General features: G+C 41.6%; 1 protein-coding gene across 4 annotated transcripts in view; it reads right to left on the reverse strand.

Moving 5' to 3' along the window:
• The window catches only part of RAD54L2 (RAD54 like 2), a gene marked incomplete at both ends in the record, with an annotated part of 48,300 nt that extends 27,639 nt beyond the window's left edge, over positions 1-20,661 (reverse strand). For 3 of the 4 annotated variants that reach the window (XM_079712824.1, XM_079712823.1, XM_079712822.1), the window contains one exon: positions 20,520-20,661. In XM_079712824.1, the coding sequence (XP_079568950.1) occupies positions 20,520-20,661 (142 nt within the window). Of the gene's footprint in view, positions 1-5,529; positions 5,587-20,519 lie in introns of all 4 variants that reach the window. The other variant, XM_079712821.1, reaches the window with a different exon arrangement.
• Between the last annotated feature and the right edge of the window lie 723 nt (positions 20,662-21,384).

Genomic DNA, 21,384 nt, shown 5'->3' on the forward strand with positions numbered 1-21,384 from the left:
CCAGAAGTACAGGCCAAGTTTCTTGGATGCTGGCACAGAAGTCAATCCCTGTTCCAGGGAAGACTAATTCCAAGGCCTTTTATTCCTAGCATTCTATATCCCATTGCCTGGTGTTTGGGTAGGGAGGGGAAGCTAATGTGGCCATTGTAAAAACTGTGGGTGGAGGGAGATGGTGGGTGTGGACCTGTGTGCATGCACACACACACACTCACATGTGAAGGCCCAGGTTGATTCACTCCCCTGAAGCAGTACTGGAAGCATCTTCCTTGACTCTTACACGGAGAGACCACTAAAGATTTCAGGTAGATAACCTTTGCTTTTTGAACAGCAAAGGGGAAATGGTCAAGGGAGGCACCAAAGAATGTCCATGACGGGACACTGCAATATCATTAACAAGAGCAAGAGGTTAAAACATCACAATCCCCTCTCCATTACCACTAGGTCCACAGCAGGCATTTTATAAAAAGGCTTCCTAAAGACAGCAGAGTCCAGGGTGGTTAAGTGGCCTTGGCTCATGGACATGTTCCACCTGCTGAGGAGACAAGGTGCCATTGCTCCTGTGTCCAGTCAAATATGAGAACTAAAAGAGAAGCTCCAAAGTAGAACTGCAAGTCTGGCTAGTTGTCTTCCCAAATTCACTACCCTCCTTAAACAGTCCTCTCTCATTTCCATCTGAAGCCCTATAGGAGGAAAGCTCAGCAACTCTTGGTTTTCCTTAGAAACTATCATTCCTTCAGGCCTCCCACTCCTCCAAAGAGCTAATACTTCCATAGCATTGTCATATAGTACTATTGTCACCTTCCTCCTAACTCACAGACCTGAATTCTTCCCTCCTAATTGGGAGGCCATCAACTTTTTCCTCCCAAAGGAATAGATGGCTAGACAGCAGGCTCAGGGCTGTTGGCACACTTCAACTTGGTGTTTTGCTGGGTCCCTTGACCTGGTTAGCTAATGACCTTTAATGCTCTCCTGGCCTTAAGGCCTTTTGTTTTGTTTCTATTTCACAAGCAAATTTATTGAGTAACCACTTGGAGGAACAGCTGGAGGCAAGGCTACAGAGTAGGCAGAACAGAGTCAGAGTATAGATGGCAGGCCTTGAATGTCGGTCCAAAGGGTTTGAACTTGATCTGCTGGGCAGTGGGAACTTGTTGCCAACTATTGTATTTATTTCTTCTGGTTTCTGCCTTGCAGAGTGGGCTGTTCCTGGGAGGAGGAAGAACAAAACCTGATAGTCTTTGAATGTCACAAATTCACTATCAGACATTCCAACTTGTGAGGCTTGGCTGTGAATTTCTGTCTGGCATGGGTTGAATGTAGCCAAGCACAGTAGTAATTTTTAAATGATCAAACAGTATATACAATTCTCATGCACACTGAGTTCAGACACAGATTTCCCCTTTCCTTTATATACAGGATACAGGTCTAAATCAGCTCCTTACCACCTAGTATTCTTTGAATGAATCCTTAGCTTCTGTGTTCAACAACTACTATTTGCTTGTTAAAGGGGCTTTAGTTTACGGATGTGCTAATATTTAAAATTTGTTGTCATGTAAGTCAGTGTTTTACAAGTGCTTAATTACTGCTTCATAATGCTTATTGTGAAGTTTCTGGTTTCTACATAACATTATAATACACACCACATCTTAAACTATTCTTAATAATACAACTGTTATTTCCCTAAGTCAAAATAGAACTTTTCACTGTGCTTTTTTGTACCTTCTGAATATTGAACCATGTGAATTTACAACCTAACCGAAATAATTAATTTAACTTTCAAAAATAGCCCACCCCAAAATTCTAGAGTATAATCCACCAAAAGTCACTGAGGAAAAAAGATTAAAGATTCAACAAGGAGGTAGAGACATGTGCTTTGACAAAGGAAAATTAATGTCTGCATGGTTTAAAAGTCAGTGACTACTACCACCCAAGTTCAGGATCATGGAGTCAGACCTGGTGGCATATACCTCTGAACTTTCTCATGCAAGCCAGCTGTGAGCAGTGATCACCAGAGTTATATAAACACCAATGAACACTTATATAAGCTTCTCAGGAACAAGCTATGAACACCATCACAACAAATATGATAGTCAAATGAGTAGCTTTGAAAAAAAATATCTACATTTCACTCATTAGGGGTATAAGGTACCAACACTTCCAGGGCCCTTTCTCCAGCTATTCCATTTCTTCTTCCTCCTCAATCTCATCTATATAAACAAAGATCAGTGGATTCCAAGTCTTACCATGTACCTACTGACGTGATGTGGCAGAATATGTGCACCACAACCTATGATGTATGTGTGTCAAAACACTGAACCTAGGCTTCCCTGGTGGTGCAGTGGTTGAGAGTCCGCCTGCCAATGCAGGGCACACGGGTTCGTGCCCCGGTCCGGGAAGATCCCACATGCCGCGGAGCGGCTGGGCCCGTGAGCCATGGCCGCTGAGCCTGCGCGTCCGGAGCCTGTGCTCTGCAATGGGAGAGGCCACAGCAGTGAGAGGCCCGCATACCGCAAAATAAATAAATAAATAAATAGAATAAAATAAAATAAAACACTGAACCTGAACCTGAACACACCTTGATATCTCATTCCCAGTTTGCAAAAATACAGGGAACAAAGGACTATGTTAAACTTGATAAACAAGACCATAGGGATACAATCAGCAAAGTCTAGAAATGTGCGAAACTACAGAACAAGTGAATCCTTTTCTTCTATAAACAAGTTGCAAGGAGAGAAAGAAAACGAAAAAGAGATAGGTTATATCTTAGCTGTACTTAAAAAGCTTATATGTTAAAGAGATTTAAAAGACAAATCAACTAAATGTAGACCTAGTAGGGATTTTAATAAATTAACAGTAAAAATATTTTTTAAAGATAATCAGGGATTATCTGGATATTTTATGATATAAGGAATTATTGATTTTAAAAAATTAGGTATGATAAAGGTATGGTGTTTGTTTCATTTTGTTCGTGTGTTTGTTTTTTTAGGGACTTTATATATTAGAGAACAGATTAAATACACTCTGAAGTTTTTACAGATAAAATCTTACAAGGAACTAGTACTTCCAAATAACCCAAGATTGTGGGGGAACAGATGAAACAAGACTAGCCCTGTATTTATAATGACTGAAAAGAGTACTGGGAACACAAGGTTCATTTTACATTTTTTAAAACTATGTCTCTATTTTTTTTTTTTTTTTTTTGTGGTACCTGGGCCTCTCACTGTTGTGGCCTCTCCCATTGCGGAGCACAGGCTCCGGACGCGCAGGCTCAGAGGCCATGGCTCACGGGCCCAGCCGCTCCGCGGCATGTGGGATCTTCCCGGACCGAGGCATGAACCTGTGTCCCCTGCATCGGCAGGCGGACTCTCAACCACTGAGCCACCAGGGAAGCCCCTCTATTTTTTTTATTATGTTTGAGATTTTCCAGAATAAAAAATTTACAGTTTTTTTAACTTTAGAAGTTTTAATGGAAAATAAAATGTAACAGGCACTAACCTCTAAACTATTTAGGTCTCAACTTTTCCACATTTGTTAATATACATTTATTTTATACTGGTAATCAATGAATACACATCATTTTGTGTTCTACTTTTAATCACTTGTTTTATATATAAATACTTCTTTGATATAGTCCACATGTCATTTTAATGGCAAGCTAACAGCATATCACAGAATATTTTGTCATTTCCCTGCAGCTGAGCATTTGGGCTGTTTTTTATTTTTCATTCACATCTATACTGGCATAAGCACCCTTGTACAAATTATTTTTCCTTTTGATTTCCATATCTGTGGTATAATCCACTACAGCTGGGGAAATGAGCAAAGAGTATTAATGTTCAGGGATTGGCAAGCTTTTTCTATAAAGAGTCAGAGAGTAAATACTTTAGATTTTGTGGGCCATAAGGTCTCTGTTGCAACTACTCAACTTTGCTGTTGTAGCTCAAAAGCAACCATACATAAACAAATGAGTGAATGAGTGCAGCTCTGTTCCAGTAAAACTTTATTTACAAAAACAGGCAGAAACAATCCTGAAAACGAACAAAGTTGGAGGACTCACAATTCCTGATTTCAAAACTTGCAACAAAGCTACAGTAATCAAAACAGTATGATACTGGCATAAATAGAGATATATAGACCAATGCTATAGAATAGAGCTCAGAAATAAACTCTCACATATATGGCCAAAATGATTTTCAACAAAACTGCCAATACCATTCTACAGGAAAAGGGCAGTTACTTTGCCAAATGGTACCAGGAAGTTGGATATCCACATGCAGAAAAATGAAACTGGACCCTTACCATATACAAAAATTAACTCAAAATGGATCAAAGACCTAACTGTAAAGCCTAAAACTACGAGACTCTTAGAAGAAAAACATAGGGGGAAAACTTCATGACATTGGATTTGGCAATGATTTCTTAGATATGACACCAAAGGCATAGGCAATAAAAGAGAAACAAACAAACAAACAAACTGGACTTCATGAAAACTTTAAAATTTTGCACATCAAAAGACACTACGAACAGGGCTTCCCTGGTGGCGCAGTAGTTAAGAATCCGCCTGCCAGGTTCGAGCCCTGGTCCAGGAAGATCCCACATGCCACGGAGCAATTAAGCCCATGTGCCACAACTACTGAGCCTGCACTCTAGAGCCTGCAAGTCACATCTACTGAAGGCCGTGCACCTAGAGCCCGTGCTCTGCAACAGAAGAAGCCACCGCAATGAGAAGCCCGCACAGCGCAACGAAGAGTAGCCCCCACTCGCCGCAACTAGAGAAAGCCTGCGCAGCATGAAGACCCAATGCAGCCAAAATTAAATAAATTAAAAAAAAAAGATACTATGAACAGAGTGAAATGGCAACACACAGAATTTGCAAATAATATATTTATTAAGGGATTAATACCCAGAACATAAAGAGACCTCCTAAAACTCAATAACAAAAGAAAAAACTGATTAAAAAATGGGCAAAGGATATGAACAGTCATTTCCCCAAAGAAGATATACAAATGGCCAAAAAGCACATGACAAGATGTTCGGCATCACTAATCATTAGTGAAATGTAAATCAAAACTACAATAACATACCATCTCACACCCATTAGGATAGCTACTATTAAAAAAACAAGTGTTAGCAAAGATGCAGAGAAATTGGAACCCTTATGTACTGTTGGTGGGAATGTAAAATGGTACAGCTCCTGTGGAAAACAGTATGGCAATTCCTCAAAAAATTAAACATAGAATTACCATATGATCTAGCCATTCCACTTCTAGATATACACTCAAAAGAACTGAAAGTCGGGTCTCAAAGAAATATTTATACATTCACGTTCTCAGCAGCCCAAGTATCCATGGACAGAGGAAAGGACAAGCAAAATGTGATATATACATACAATGGAATATTATTCAGCCTTACAAAAGGAAGGAAATTCTGACACATGCTACCACATGGATAAATCAGGACATTATGTTAAGTGAAATAAGCCAGTCACAAAAAGACAAATACTATATGACTCCACTTATATGAGGTACTTACAGTAGTTAAAATCATAGAGACTGAATGTAGAATTGTGGTTCTCGAGTTTCCCAAGGGCTGGGGGGAGAAGGGAATGGGGAGTAATTGTTTAATGGGTACAGAGTTTCAGAATGGGATGATGAAAACATTTTGGTGATAGACAGTGGTGATGGTTGCAACAACAATGTGAATGTACTTAATGCCACAGTATTGTACACTTAAAAATAGCTAAAATGCTAAATTTTATGTTACATATATTTTACCACACACGCAGAGTTGACTTAGTTATTATGCTAAGTTAAAGTTAGACACAAAAGGCCGCATATTGTGTGATTCCATTTACAGAAATGCACAGAACAGGTACATCTATATAGACAGAAAGTAGGACAGTGGTTGCCAAGGGCTGAGGGAGAGGATAATAGGAGTGTCTGCTTACAGGTAACAGGGTTTCTTTTTGGGGTGGTGAGGATGTTCTGATATTAGAAAGTGGAGATGGTTGCACAACCTTGTGAATATACTAAAAACCACTGAATTGTATACTTTAAAGTGGTGAATTATATCTCAAAAACACACACACACACACTTTTTTTTTTTTAATGTTGGCTTGGTGCTTCTGCTTCCAGCTAAGATGGAATAGCTTGAGGCAAACCAAAGGTGGCACCAAGAACAGCTAGGAATATGTTAGCAAATTTAAACAAACAAACAACAACAACAACAAAACTCTTTTGAAGGCATTGAAGAGATGCTGAGACAACCAGGAGTTGAAGGGACAAGATTCCAGAGGCAGAGAATGCTGCACAACCATGAAAAAGAATGAAATCTTGCCATTTGTTGCAACATGGATCGACCTGGCGGGTATAAGTGAAATAAGTCAGAGAAAAACAAATACCATATTTTACTTGTATGTGGAATCTAAAAAACAAAACAAAGGAACAAACAAAATGAAACAGAAATAGACTCATAGATACAGAGAACAAACTGGTGGTTGTCAGAGGGGTATGGGGAGACAGAGTAAATAGGCGAAGGGGATTAAGAGGTACAAACTTCCAGCTATAAAATAAATAAGTCATGGGGATGTAATGTACACATAGGGAATATAGTCAATAATATTGTAACAATTTTGTATGGTGATGGATGGTAGCTGGTCTCATTGTGGTGAGGGGCACCTGGAACTCTCACGTACTACTGACAGGAGTGTGAAGAGGTACAGTCATGTTGGAAAACATTTTGGCAGTTTCTTATTAAGTTAAACATACACCTACCATATGACCCAGTAATTCACTTATTGATATTTTATCTAAAAGAAATGAAAACAGGGACTTCCCGGTGGTCCAGCGGTAAAGGATCCACCTTCCAATGCAGGGAACACGGATTCGATCCCTGGCTGGGGAACTAAGATCCCACATGCCGTGGGGCAACTAAGCCCACCAACTACTGAGCTTGCGTGCCTCAACGAGAGAGCGCTCTGGACCCTGTGCACCACAACTACAGAGCTCACGTGCCCTGGAGTCTGCACACCACAACTAGAGAGAAGCCTGCATGCCACAAGAGAGAAGCCCGTGCATGGCGACAAAGACCTGATGCAGCCAAAAAAATAAAATAAATAAAAATAAAATAAAATAAATGAAAACATATCTCTAATTTTTTTAAAAAATCAACTTTACAGGAATGTTCAAAGCAGGTTCATTCATAAGATTAAATGTCCATCAACAGATAAATGTATAAACAAGGGGTAATATATTCATGCAATTGGAATACTACTCAGCAATAAAAAGGAACAAACTATGATCATATGCAACAATACATATGAATCTCACAGACATTATGCTGAGCAAGAGGCCAAAGACAAAAGAATATGTATTGTATAATTCCATTTATATAAAATTCTAGAACAGGCAAAGCTAACCTATAATGACAGAAATCAGTTCAGTGGTTGCCTGGAAAATTGACCACAAACGGGCATGAGAGAACTTTCTGGGAAAATGGATATTTTTCTGTATCTTGATTAGGGTGATGATAACATGGGTACATACATTTGTGAACAATCATCGACCTGCACAGGTAAAAAATGTGAACTTTACTTTATGTAAATTATATAATAAAGTTGATTTTTAAAAATTGTGTAATATTGCTAAGTTACTCTTAAAGAGAAATTCATAGCCTTAAATTAATGTCAAAAAGTAACAGAGAGTGGTCCAGAGGTTAAGACTCCACGCTCCCAATATAGGGGGCACAGGTTCAATCCCTGTTCGGGGAACTAAGATCCCGTATGCGGGCAAAGGGCAGCAAAAAAACAAAAGCAAAAACAACAGAGAGTGAAAATCAATGATGTAAATAAATTTTCTTTTCAAAAAATTAGAAAAAGAACAGGAAACTAAACCCAAAGAAAGTAGTAGGAAGAAAACAATAAAAAGCAGGGGAAAACGTACTTTAAAGAGCAAAAGCAAAACCAAAAGTTAATTCTTTGAAGCATAAATGCTACATCCACAGAGAGCCTTACCACCACTGCCACAACCAACACACTGGCTAAAATAGGCCCTTCCTCCCAACCCCTGGGGCTTATTCCCTTTCTTTATTATTTCCAAGGTTCTTATCAAGACCTGAAGTTATTTTAGGAACTTGATCCAACACTTACCTGTCTCTCTCCTTTTAGACTGTAGCTCCTTGAGGGCAGGGATTCTTTCCATCTCATTCTCCACTATATCCCTCAAGCCTAACAAAAATGCCAGCTGCCTAACAGATGCTCAATAAATATACGTTGAATTTTTCAAAATGAGCTTGTTTCTATTTAAAAAACTGCCACTAGAGAAAAACACATATGAATAAAAAAATCCACTGAAGTATACCAGTTCCTATTCAGTATGTTTATGTTCAATATCTTCAATATATCATCATTTATGAGTGCATATTGATGTCCTCTGTGGACCGAGCTTTCCCTGACTCAATATATGTCATGACAAGCCAATATATTTGCCAATAAGCCTTAAAAAGTTAAAAACTCACACAAACCAAAATGTGATTCACCTTCAAAATAGTCATAGAAGCCAGTTTGAGAGGGAAAAAAATTCTCATCATAGTTGCTCCTTGGGAAGAAATAACTCTTCACAGCATTAATGCTAAGAGTCACTAGAGGATTCTAAATTAAACACATCTTTTAAAGTGAGATCTGAGAGCAAGGGGACTGATATCACTCTAACTAACTCATGAAACAATCTAAGACATGAAGAAAAGAAAGGGCCAGGCTTTCCACTTAGCTCTCACAGGGCTGGGGAACAACTGCAAATCATTTGTAAAAGATACCAAGACGGCACAGGGGTTCTCAATCTTGGCCCTGCGGACATTTGGAATTGGGTAATCCTTTGTTGTTGGAGGCCCTCCTGTACACTGTAGGGTGTTCAGCAGCATCCCAGCCCCCACTCCCCCCATCTACTAGATTCTAGTAGCATCTTCCCAGTTGTGACAACCAAAAATGTCTCTATACATTGCCAAAGGTCTCCTTGGGGGCAAAATCAATCCCTGTAGAGAACCACTGCTTATAGCACAATCAAGGCCAAAATACTAAAGAAACAGTCATTTGTAAACACAACTACACCTCTTTTCAGCCCATCTGAAATTCTAGCCCTCTGCTGTAGACAGATTTAATTTTGACTCTGCTCAGCATGATGATGAAGATTTTTGGCCATCTCTGCAACCACAGGCAAGAATTACCAAGTTCTCAGCAAATCAGCCACAAAGTAGGAACTTCTGAGCAAAGGAAAGAAGACAGACTAAGGCTGAAACATTGAAAGATTCTAGTTTAATTTCTGAATAAGATATAAAGAAATGAGAGAAAATATAAAGTGAATACTTGGCTTTACTAAAATCTTACAGACAAGGTAATGTCTAGAATAATTTCACAAAATCAAAATTTTAAAAATCCAAATTAAACCCAAAGATGCTGATGAAAACCACATCCCAATCTTTAAAATATGCTTTTCCTATGTCCTCTCACTTTTTCACTCATGAAATAAAAGACTATCAAACAACGTGAAAGATTGCTTAAACTGACTACAATGAAAGTACAGATTTTTTTTTTTTACAACAAAGAGCACTGTGAGCAACGTTAAGAAATAAGCTACAGACTAGATGCTATTAACAATATAAATAGTAAAGGATTAGTATATCCAGAATATGAACACTTACAAATATGAACACTTAAATATGAAAAACATCATCAGCACAAATAGCCAAAACTGACATCATTACTTGAGAAATTTGAGCTGGTTCTTGAAGTGTTTCCCAGCTTTCTCTAATCACTCAACTTTATTATTCCATCAGTCATAAGAAAACATCCACTATCATCCTTAACATCCTATGGCTTTATGCCAAACATGAATGCTGAATCACCTACTCAGCTTGATTTCCCCCATTCCTTCCATCCCCCAGAATTCCACAAGCAACCCCACACCTAGCCATCATTACACATTAAGGAAGAGAAACCTTACTTCTGCCCAAGGAACAGAAGGTGGAGAAAGAGCCAACTCCTATCTGGAAATGGCTGCAGTTCATTGAGAAACAACACACAACCCAAGGCACCTGGTGACTGTGGCACCTGGCAACCTGCAGCCAGCTTCCTGGAGGGGAGAGCCCTTCCTTCGACACTCTGCCAAGGGCCTCAAGAGACAACAGGCTGGTCACTGATTCCTCAAGAGTTCTCCAAGGGTCTCTCAACTCCCTAGTAATGTGTGTGTTTTTTTTTTTAAAGAAATGGGCTAGTGGACTTCCCTGGTGGCACAGTGGTTAAGAATCTGCCTGCCAATGCAGGGGACACAGGTTCGAGCCCTGGTCCGGGAAGATCCCACATGCCGCGGAGCAACTAAGCCCGTGTGCCACAACTACTAAGCCTGTGCTCTAGAGCCTGTGAGCCACAACTATTAAAGCCTGTGCGCCTAGAGCCCGTGCTCTGCAATAAGAGAAGCCACTGCAATGAGAAGCCCGTGCACTGCAATGAAGAGTAGCCCTTGCTCACTGCAACTAGAGAAAGCCTGCGTGCAGCAACAAAGACTCAACACAGCGAAAAATAAAAATAAATAAAAATTTAAAAATAAATAAATAAACAGATCTTAAAAAAAAAACTGGGCTAGGTATAAAAAAGAATGAAATTTTGCCATTTGCAACAACATGGATGCACCTGGAAGGTATCATGCTTAGTGAAATAAGTCAGACAGAGTAAGACTAACACTGTATATTATCACTTATATGTGGAATCTAAAAAATAAAAGAAACTACTGAATATAACAAAAAAGAAACAAAAACAGATATAGAGAACTAACTAGTGGTTACTAGCAGGGAGAGACAAGATGGGAGGGGCAAGATAGGGGTAAGGGATTAAGAGGTACAAGCCTCTTATATAAAATAAATAAACTACAAGAATATATTGTACAGTACAGGAAATATAGCCAATATTTTATAATAACTATAAATGGAGTATAATCTATAAAATTTTTGAGTCACTGTGTTGTATACCTGAAACTAATATAATATTGCAAATCAACTATATCTCCATTAAAAAAAAGAAATAGGCTAGGGATATGAATGGGAAGACAGAAGCAATGAAATATTTTTTGCTTGTTTCCCAAAGTATGAGTGATCCAAATATGGGAGAAATAAAAATAGATTAAAAACTCAAGCAAATTATTCCTGGAAACTTCAGAATCACTAAAGAGCTAGTGCTTTCACCACCTGCCATTCAGCACTGCAGGGAGTAAAGTGGTACCGGATGCTGCAACTGCTTGAGAGAGGTGTCAGGGCTGGAGCTGGTTCAAGGGCCATGTCAATCCATACTGGGCTTCCTGCTCTTCTTGAGGGCTCCAACTGGCAGCCTCTCTCTCAAGGAGGCTAGAATTAACAGGACCTCTGCACCCGCAAAGGGAAGATTTTAAGAGAGGAATGAAGAGAACAAGCCTGCTTGCAGCTTCGGGGGATTGTAGCCCTTCCCTCTGGAGCCCAGGCAAGTAAAGCCCCATACTCTCCCACCTGAAAATCCATTTTAAATGGTGATGGAAGCACAGAATAACATACAAACCTTTGCAAAACATGCAAACTTCACTAGGGCCCCATGTAAGGGTGTCCACAACAAGCAAGGGAAACTAGGAGGGTACAAGTGCTGTCCCTTTTAAAGAGGGAATGGGGAAAGAGTAACACCAACAGCTCAAATTCTGCTGCTTTTATTTGAGAGAGGACTTGGGTACACACACTAAGGTGATAATCTTCCAAAATTTGTTACTGTTGTATCTGTTAACCTAAGAGAGTAGAAGACAGTAACACTGGTCCTATGAACAAACAAAAGCATGCTAGTAACCTGTATGGGGGAGAAAAAAAAATCAACACAACTGTTTATTTTTTCTGATGAATGCTTTGAAGCACTGAGGCTACGACCACAAAACACAGACACAGACACAGACACAGACACACAGACACAGACACACAGACACACACACACACACACACACACACACACACACAATTCCCAGAAGGATTCAGTAGCTGAGAAAGGGCTGTACACAAAGACTAGGGTTTCACAAGCAGAGCATCAGATATCATTCTGGGAAAGCACAGGAGGCAAGAGAGAAGAAAGATACCTCCAGCACAAAATTTCCTCCACAAAATGCATTCACATATAACTGAAACAGTTAAATGATCCCTTCAGACTCTTACTGAGGATAAGAATTTCTGATTTGACAGCAGAAAACAAGGTAGGTTGAGGAGCAGATGCTATGGAGGGCAGGGCTCAATTATCAGTTCCCATACCCCAGAGAGCATCATTTAAAGTCATGCCTTGGCAAAATAATAAATGATTGCATGTCACCGACCTCCTGAATTGTCTCATTAATTGAAACCTTAAATGTTAACTCTATGAATGCAAAAGGCTGGAGAGTAAATTCTGGTCAGAGAAAGACAGGTAAAGCCCTTTCTGACTGACCACATTAGATATAAAACAAATCTTTTCCTTAGGGCCACAGAAAATGCAAAGAAAATATGCATCTATCTGAGAGCACACTGCATCTTTGCTTCTGGATTAAAAGAGTGGCTGGAATGTAAGTGCATTTCTAAGCTGGAAGAGCATTCAGCAGTGGCTCTCCCAGGACCTTACACCCCACAGGGAAACAACTTTATAGACCTCTACCATATATGATCACCATCAAGGAAAAAACCTCTCCTCATGTTCAATCACAAATTCTGTGCCTGAAGAAATTACCTAAATATCCCACTCTACTTCTCTCCATACCACTGTACTACCTGGTCTGGATTCTGGCACAAGCATCCAAAGGGTCACCTGCCACCTTCTGATGACTCCCCCTCCAATCCATGCTGCTTGCTGCAGAAAGAGAGCTTTCTGAATCTGATCATGTCACAGTCTCGACCCACCCAGGATCTTCTAAAATACCTTAAAATGTTCCTTCTACCCTTAGGATAAAACCTAAAACACTTAAGGCTTTTTCTGATTGCTCGTATCCAGCCTTCCTTCTGACCAGCAAGTACCTCCCTCCAACCACCTGCACCCACACACCCTCCACTCCCTGCTCTCTAGCCTCAAAAGCACAGTGCTCTCAAGGTCTCTAGGCCTTGGTTGAGGCTGTGTCCGTCTTTCCCCATTTCTTCATCTAACAGTTATGTTTTAGATTCTAATGACAATTCTAACCCATACTCTCTTTTGGGTCTCTGCTTAAAGGTTAGCCTCCAGAAAGCCCTCTCTAGGTTTCTTCCTTTTTATTTTAGTATGTGCCCAACTGCTAAGCTGTAGTGCCTATCAATATAGCTGCAGAGAGAAAATTAATAGCTGCTGCTGTCTCTCTTGGTATGCTGTTTAGGGAACTTCATTCAAACCTGGCACATTCTGCTTCTGTATTCTAAATTGGACCAAAGATTATTTGAAGACTTCAGAAGATGATTAAAAAAATTCTGAAAAACCTTCTCTTCAGGAGGGTTGCTGGGTAACTCCGAAGTCAGGGCAGGCACAGCAATTGGGGAATAGCTGTAGTCCCAGCACAGGTCTGTGGTGAGCCCTGCTAGATATGGACCCTACCCCATGCCCAGTCATGCCCAAGTCCATCCAAAACTGGTCTAGTCACTAGCTCTGCTCCCAAAAGCACTGGGGCCCAGCTCACCAGCAATGCCTGTTATCCTTCAGCTAGATTTATTCATGTTACAAATATTATCGATTCAGTCCTCGAAACAGCCCTATTAAGTAGATGATACTACAAATATTCCCATTTTACAGATAAAAAACTTGTTTCACAAAGCTATAAGTAGTAAAGACAGGATTTGAACTCAGGTGGTTGATCTGGCTCCAGAGTCCATGCTCTTAGCTACCACCATGCACAATCTCTCCTCTACTCCCATTTCGCTGAAAGTTATGAGGGAAGAAAATAGAGTTCAGAAACAGAGCCACATATGTACTGTGCCTTTGTTTACAACAAAGGGTAAAACAAAAAGGTAATGCAGAATACTGGATCAATTAGATAATCATATTGGTGGAGGTGGGGGGGTGATGAAGCTTGACCCCTACCTCACACCACACAAAAATCAATTCCAGGGCTTCCCTGGTGGCACAGTGGTTGAGAGTCCACCTGCCGATGCAGGGGACACGGGTTCGTGCCCCGGTCCGGGAGGATCCCACATGCCACGGAGCAGCTAGGCCCATGAGCCATGGCCGCTGAGCCTGCACGTCCGGAGCCTGTGTTCCGCAGCGGGAGAGGCCACAGCAGTGAGAGGCCCGCGTAACACACACACACACACACACACACACACACACAAATCAATTCCAGATGGATCCTAGACCTAAATGTGAAGGTACAACATTAAAGCTTCTAGAAGATAACAGGAGAATATCTTCATGACCTTGAGGTACACAAATATTTCTTAAACAAGCACAAAAAGCACTAAACATAAAGGGAAAAAATGATAAATTTGACTTCATTAAAATTAAAACATCTATAGATCATCAAAAATACAATCTAAAAAAGATTATAAAACTGCAAAAAATACACAACTAAGAGAGTGAAAAATCAAGCAATATAAATGGGAAAGCTGTGTGTGTGTGTGTGTGTGTGTGTGTATATTAAAAAGACTCACATCCAGATATAAAGAATTCCTATAAATCAATAAGAAATTTGTGGAAGAAAGAAAAATGGTCAAAAACATGAGTTCAGGCACTTCACAAAAGTGAAAATGATCATAAGCATGTGGAAAAGAGCTCATCTTAAGTAATTAGGGAAATACGAATTAAAACCACAATCAGATACTCCCACTCCTGGATTGTTGGGAAGGAATGTTAAAGGCCCTACAATTTACTCTGGGGACTTCCCTGGTGGCCCAGTGATTAAAAATCCGCCTTCCAATGCAGGGGACGCAGGTTCCATCCCTGGTTGGGGAACTAAGATCCCACACGCCACAGGGCAACTAAGCCCGTGCACTGCAACTACTGAGCCCGCATACCTCAACTAAAGAGCCTGCATCCTGCAAACTACAGAGCCACGTGCTCTGGAGCATACGCGCCACAACTAGAGAGAGGCCTGCACACTGCAATTAAGAGCCCACGTGCCACAACGAAAGATCCTGCATGCTGCAACAAAGATCCCACGTGCCGCAACTAAGACCCGATGCAGCCAAAAAAGATAAATAAATAAAATAAAATGCAACATGTATTAAAAAAAAAAGTCACTCTGAACAACTGGGTCAATGTCTGACATGCTTTTCTGATGCAGGTTTATAAAACAATCTTCTGCCCCCAGCGCACCCAAACTCTCTGCCCCTTTGTCTCCCTAACCCTAGCACACAGAAAAGGAGGACAGGAACAATTATCAAAATCAGCACTACTTCATTTCTAACATGGAGGTCACCCTAAACTCTGACATACACTATTCTGAAAAATCAGCCCAAGAACAGATATTCAAGTTGTCTCAGGAAAAAGTGACACAAGTTTCTGGGGAAGAGAAGGAAGAGAGAAATACAGGATAAAAAGAAAAAGATTCGGCTTGAGGGAGTTCCTGCAGTCCAGTGGTTGGGACTCCACACTTCCACTTCAGGGGGCATGGGCTTGATCCCTGGTCCGGGAACTAAGATCCCGCATGCTGTGTGGCGCAGCCAAAAAAAAAAAGATCTGGCTTGAATCTGTAATTTAAGGAATGCTGCTTGTCATCTATGTTGAGAACAAAATGCTGAAATGCAATAGAATGCTATTAACACTGTCTTGCCTGTCTTAGTGCATTCAGTCACATGGTCTAACTGCTTCCCCCGGCTGATTCATAGCCCTTTTGTTTTGGTGATTCCTTTTTGTTCCTAAAAACATGCCCATTCTTCCCTGTCTTCATGCAGAACAAGAGAACAACAGATCTAGAATTCAGGTTGCAGACTTTTCATTTTGTGGAAAAGAACCTAAAGGCTCATCAAGGACTTGCCCAAGATCACAAAATTTAGATGAAGATGGTTGCCTTGTCTTGTGGGGTGTTCCTCTCTCTATCATACACTAAAGTGCTGAGGCAAAGGCTTTCCCAGACCACAGTTACAGCTTGGCTTTAGCCAGTATGGACTGTCCCCAATCTCTCCTGCACCATCAATTTCTCCCTCCCTACCTGATCAATCCCACTGGCAAAAAGTTAAAAAGATAAAACCTGTTTTCCACCTGTTCTTGTTTGAGTCCCTATCATTGCACTGAAATTGATCAAGGCCACCAAGGACCCCCACACTGCTCAATCCAACAGTCAATTCTTAGACCTCATACTACCAGGACTATTGGTTGCCTTTAACTAACACGGTTGATCACTTCCTCCTTGAAATGCTTTTCTTTTTTTCTACCTGGCTTCCATAACACCTTTCTCTTGGGTCTCCTATTACCTCAGTGACCATTTCTTCTCAATCTTCTTTCCTAGATCATCCTCATTCCTTCCCCACCTCTGCTGCCAAGTGCTTAGTTGTTCAGACCACTTCTCTTTAATTTCTCTATTCCTGGAATAATCTTATCCTGTCCTGTGATTTAAGTACCATTCATATACAGATATATCCCACTTTTTTACCTCCAATGTAGAGTTCTCCCATGAACTTCAATTTAATAGTCAACTGCCCTCTGGACATCTCAACTTGGAGGCATAAGACATGTCAAACTTAACATGTCTTCAAAACTGAACTCCTCTCTGTCCCCAATCTGTACCTCTCCCCTAATCTTCCTAAGCTTAGAAAATGGCATCTTCAAGTTGTTCAATAAAAAACTGGGATCCATCCTTACCTTCCCTCTTACTCTGACACAATCTATATCTCTTTCATTAACAAATGCTATTGGCTCCATCTTCAAAACATATCCAGAATCCAACTACTTCTACCACCTCCACCAAGCCACCATCCCTCCTGCCTGGAATTTTGCAGTATCCTCCTAACTGACCTTCCTGCTCTTGCCCTCAGCTCCTTCACAGCCTGGTCCTTACATATCAGCCAGTGTGATCTTTCCTCCGTTTAAACCCTCTAATGGCTCCCACCTTACAGAATAAGACCCCACACAGTCGGACCCCATGGCCTCTCTTCTACCACCCTTAGCCTGGTACACTCTGCTTCAGCTACCCTGGCTCCTTGCTGTTTTCTCCACACACCAGGAAAGATCCTGCCTTTGGATCTTTGCTCTTGCTATCCCATCTGCCTGGAATGCTCTTTCTCTAGACAACCACCAGGCTAGCTCCCTTATTTCCTCCATGGCTCAACCCAAAAGTCACCTAATCAAGTAAAGTCTTTCTTGACCATTCGACATAAAAAAAGCATCATCCCACATTCATACCTTACCCAGTTCCCCTTTCTTCATAGCACTTAACACCTTCTGACATACTGTTTACGTACTTATTTATCATCTGTCTCAACCTACTAAAATGAAAATCCCAGGCTTCCCTGGTGGCGCGGTGGTTGAGAGTCCGCCTGCCGATGCAGGGGACACGGGTTCGTGCCCCGGTCCGGGAAGATCCCACATGCCGCGGAGCGGCTGGGCCTGTGACCCATGGCCGCTGAGCCTGCGTGTCCGGAGCCTGTGCTCCGCAACGGGAGAGGCCACAACAGTGAGAGGCCCGCGTACCACAAAAAAAATAAATAAATAAAATAAAATAAAATAAAATAAAATGAAAATCCCATGAGGAGAGGCATTTTTATCCCCTGCTGTATTCCCAATGCCCATGACCATGCCTAGCCAAAGAGTAGAAGCTCAATAAATATTACTGAATTACTGAATGCATTCCTTTCCCTTGCCACTCTCACATACTGTATTGTTCTCCTGGTGCCCCATGCTCTCTATGAGACCTGCCATTCTTTTAGGCACTAATACTGGGCTACACAGCTTTTTATGCAAATTTGACTCCTAAGAGACTCTGTTAGGTACCTTTCTAACAAGACCTTGATTTCAAATAATGAATGTGAGCAAGTCTACTCTGATAGTCTTGTAAATAAATGGTGGTCTATGGGCTGGAGAATAGTCACTTGGATTCACGGATAGATGAATAATCTGATTTGCTGGATGTTAATGGTTCATCTAAAGAGAGGTCTCTAGCAAAACATAAACAGGTTCTATTCTTAGTTCTGATTCCATTGTCCCCCATGACTTGGATAGCCAATAGAGATGACAGAATCTGTTATCCAAGCAAAATAAAAGCACATGTCAATACAAAGGCTTATACATGAATGTTCACAGTGGCTTTATTTGTATTAACAAAACAAAAGAAAAAAAGGAACCCCCCCCAAAAAAGAAACCCAGGAGATGGATAAACAAATTGGGGTATACCTATACAATAGAATACTACTCAGCAATGAAGACAAATGAACAGTTGATATATACATGTGGATGAATCTTTTTTTTTTTATAGATTTATTTATTTTTGGCTGCATGGGTCTTCACTGCTGCTCGCAGGCTTTCTCTAGTTGTGGCGAGCAGGGGCTACTCTTCATTGCAGTGCGTGTGCTTCTCATTGCGGGGGCTTCTCTTGTTGCGGAGCACGGACTCTAGGCGCGTGGGCTTCAGTAGTTGTGGTGCGCGGGCTCTAGAGCGCAGGCTCAGTAGTTGTGGTGCACGGGCTTAGTTGCTCCATGGCATGTGGGATCTTCCTGGACCAGGGCTCAAACCTGTGTCCCCTGCGTTGGCAGGCAGATTCTTAACCACTGTGCCACCAGGGAAGTCCCACACATGGATGAATCTTAAAATAATTATGCTGAGTGAAAGAAGTCAGACTCCCAGAAAGAGAATGAATATACTATATGTCTCCATTTATACAAAAATTCTAGAAAACATAAACTAATCAAGGGCAGAAAGCAGAACAGTGATTTCCTAGGGACAGTACCCCTACTGGAGAACTGGGAAAACAGCAGAGAAATCAGCACAGATAATGAAGTAAAAAAATACCAGAGGAAAAGAAGTGGGACATCTGGCTTTTCCTTGCAAACTCCATAAGAATAAGGGTAGCAGACTTCCCTGGTGGCATAGTGGTTAAGAATCCACCCGCGAATACAGGGAACACAGGCTCAATCCCTGGTCCGGGAAGATCCCACGTGCCACAGAGCAACTAAGTCGGTGCACCACAACTACTGAAGCCCGCGCGCCTAGAGTCCGTGCTCCGCAACAAGAAAGCCACCGCAATGAGAAGCCCACGCACCGCAACGCAGAGTAGCCCCCACTCGCCACAACTAGAGAAAGCCCGTACGCAGCAACAAAGACCCAACGCAGACAAAAATAAATAAAATAAATAAATTTATTAAAAAAAAGAACCATGAGAGGCAAGCAAGACAGTCTGATGATATACCCTCACATCACTATCTTCTGTTATTTCTACTCATTCTACTTTATAGATGGGAACTGCAGAACTAGCTGTGGGGAGACTCCACCTGAACAAGCTGGAAGTGGATAGCAGAAGATGCTGTTGTGTGTGGGGGGAGTGAAATGGTAATTTCCTGCCAGAGATAAACTGGAAATGGGGCAGAGACCTCTAGACAGTTTAAATGACAGAAAATTGATCCCTGAACCATATGGCAGCTGTTAGGATGAATGAGAACTGAAGACAGTAACATCAGCAAACGAAGAGGATAGATGCTCATTCTCCTGGAATCTGGAGAATGGCAGGAATGCATCTTCCTAGGCTCCTGAAAATCCAAGCAACGATGATCTAGTGCAATGTTCAGGTATAAAACTGAATATTGGTGTGTTATAAAAAGACAAAAACTTTATTCCTAGGTCAACAGGAAGCTTACAAACAACCAAATCCTATGCCATGAAAGGTTAGAATTAATTGAGAAGCTGTGTGGCTGGCCAGATGACCTAACATTAGACTAACGATGAAAAGGAAAAGTCCAATGCCACTTCAACAAGTTGGGGACAAAGGAAGGGTAAGCCAAGCAAACCAAATAGGAGCCCAGAAGGGGTCCACCAGCTACAGAAGGGCAGTTCTCTCCCAGTAGGAGCAATTTATAGTCACTTGAAGTAGCTGGGAGGCAGAGCAGCCCTGCAGGAGATGCAATAAGCTTTCTGGAGTTGTGAACCCATCTAATAATCTCTCCCCAGATAACTTCCTCATCTTCACAGAAGCAGAATTGTGAATGTAACTTAGGAAACTCACAGACCACTTACGGTTATCCTCACACCTATCTGTGGCCACCTGATGGGTCCATGACCACCAGACCACCACTTTGTCTCACCACAGGAACTCTGCCACTGACTCCCTCCATGACTTGAACAAGCATGCTCCAGTCTCAAATCTTTAGACCTAAGTTTGCACATCATCAAAGTCAAGGTGAATGCTAAAGGTCCTTCCAGCACTAAAGTGAGGCTTATATAGAGGTACAACAATTTATTTCCTGGGAAGAGCATATGAGTTCATTGTTGCTATGTTCCAGTCTTTGCCTTCTCATGATGGATGATGACCTAAGAAATCCAACTGCCAACACCAAGTTGTCTCAGCAAAAATTCTATTAGAATAAAGATAAGGCAACCTCTGTCACTCACTAGAGTCACTCACCATCCAGCAGGTCTTCCTCGTCACCCCTGCCATGTTCCTCCACTGCCACCTCCTCCTCCTCCTCCTCCTCCTCTTCCGCATCCTCCAGCTCCACATCTGGGTCCAGGTCTGGATCGCTCCCTGAGGCGGATTCGTCTGACATGGCTCCCAGAGGTCCTCAGTGGACATTACCGTCTCATGGTCCACTGCAGGGATCCTAGGAGGAGCACAAGAGGCATCAGAATCACCAAAGGCTTCACTTAGGAGCATGAATTTTTCAAAGAGAAAATGTCAAGGATGAATTCCCTGGGAGCTTTTCTAAGCAGGTCAGCTAACCATACCCAAATCTCAACCTTCCCCACAAGGGCACTGACCCTAAGACATATTTTGGTGACTCTCTGGCCAGCTCAAGCTTCTCTTAGCTGCTTGTTTGGTCCCTTTAAGATATTTTCTTGCCCAAACGCCCTATACACCTCAGAATTCCCATTTGTTCATTCCTTCATGCGTCAACTGTTTCCTGAGCACCAACTCTTTATATCTATATATATACATATACATGGATATATAATCACAGGCACTGTACTAGGCTTTGGGGACAGAGTAGAAAGAAGAAAAAAGTATGTTAGAGGGTGCTCGTTGGCTAGTGTGTGCCAGAAGGAGCTGTTATTTTACAGAGGGGGAACAGGGAAGTTCTCACTGAGCAGAGGCCAGAAGGAAGAGGGAGCCACACAGACATCTGGAGGGACTGAGTCCAGGCAGAGTGAGCAGCAAAGGCGGAGCCCTGGAGCAGGAGTAACTGGGGGTGCTCAGGGAATAAGGAGTGGGCCCTGCCTTGGAGCACTACAAGGAAGATGGTCCACTCTCCAATCACCTGAATAAAGCGCTT

The sequence above is a fragment of the Hyperoodon ampullatus genome, assembly GCF_949752795.1.
Source record: "Hyperoodon ampullatus genome assembly, chromosome: 10".
Taxonomy (NCBI): Eukaryota; Metazoa; Chordata; class Mammalia; order Artiodactyla; family Ziphiidae; genus Hyperoodon; species Hyperoodon ampullatus.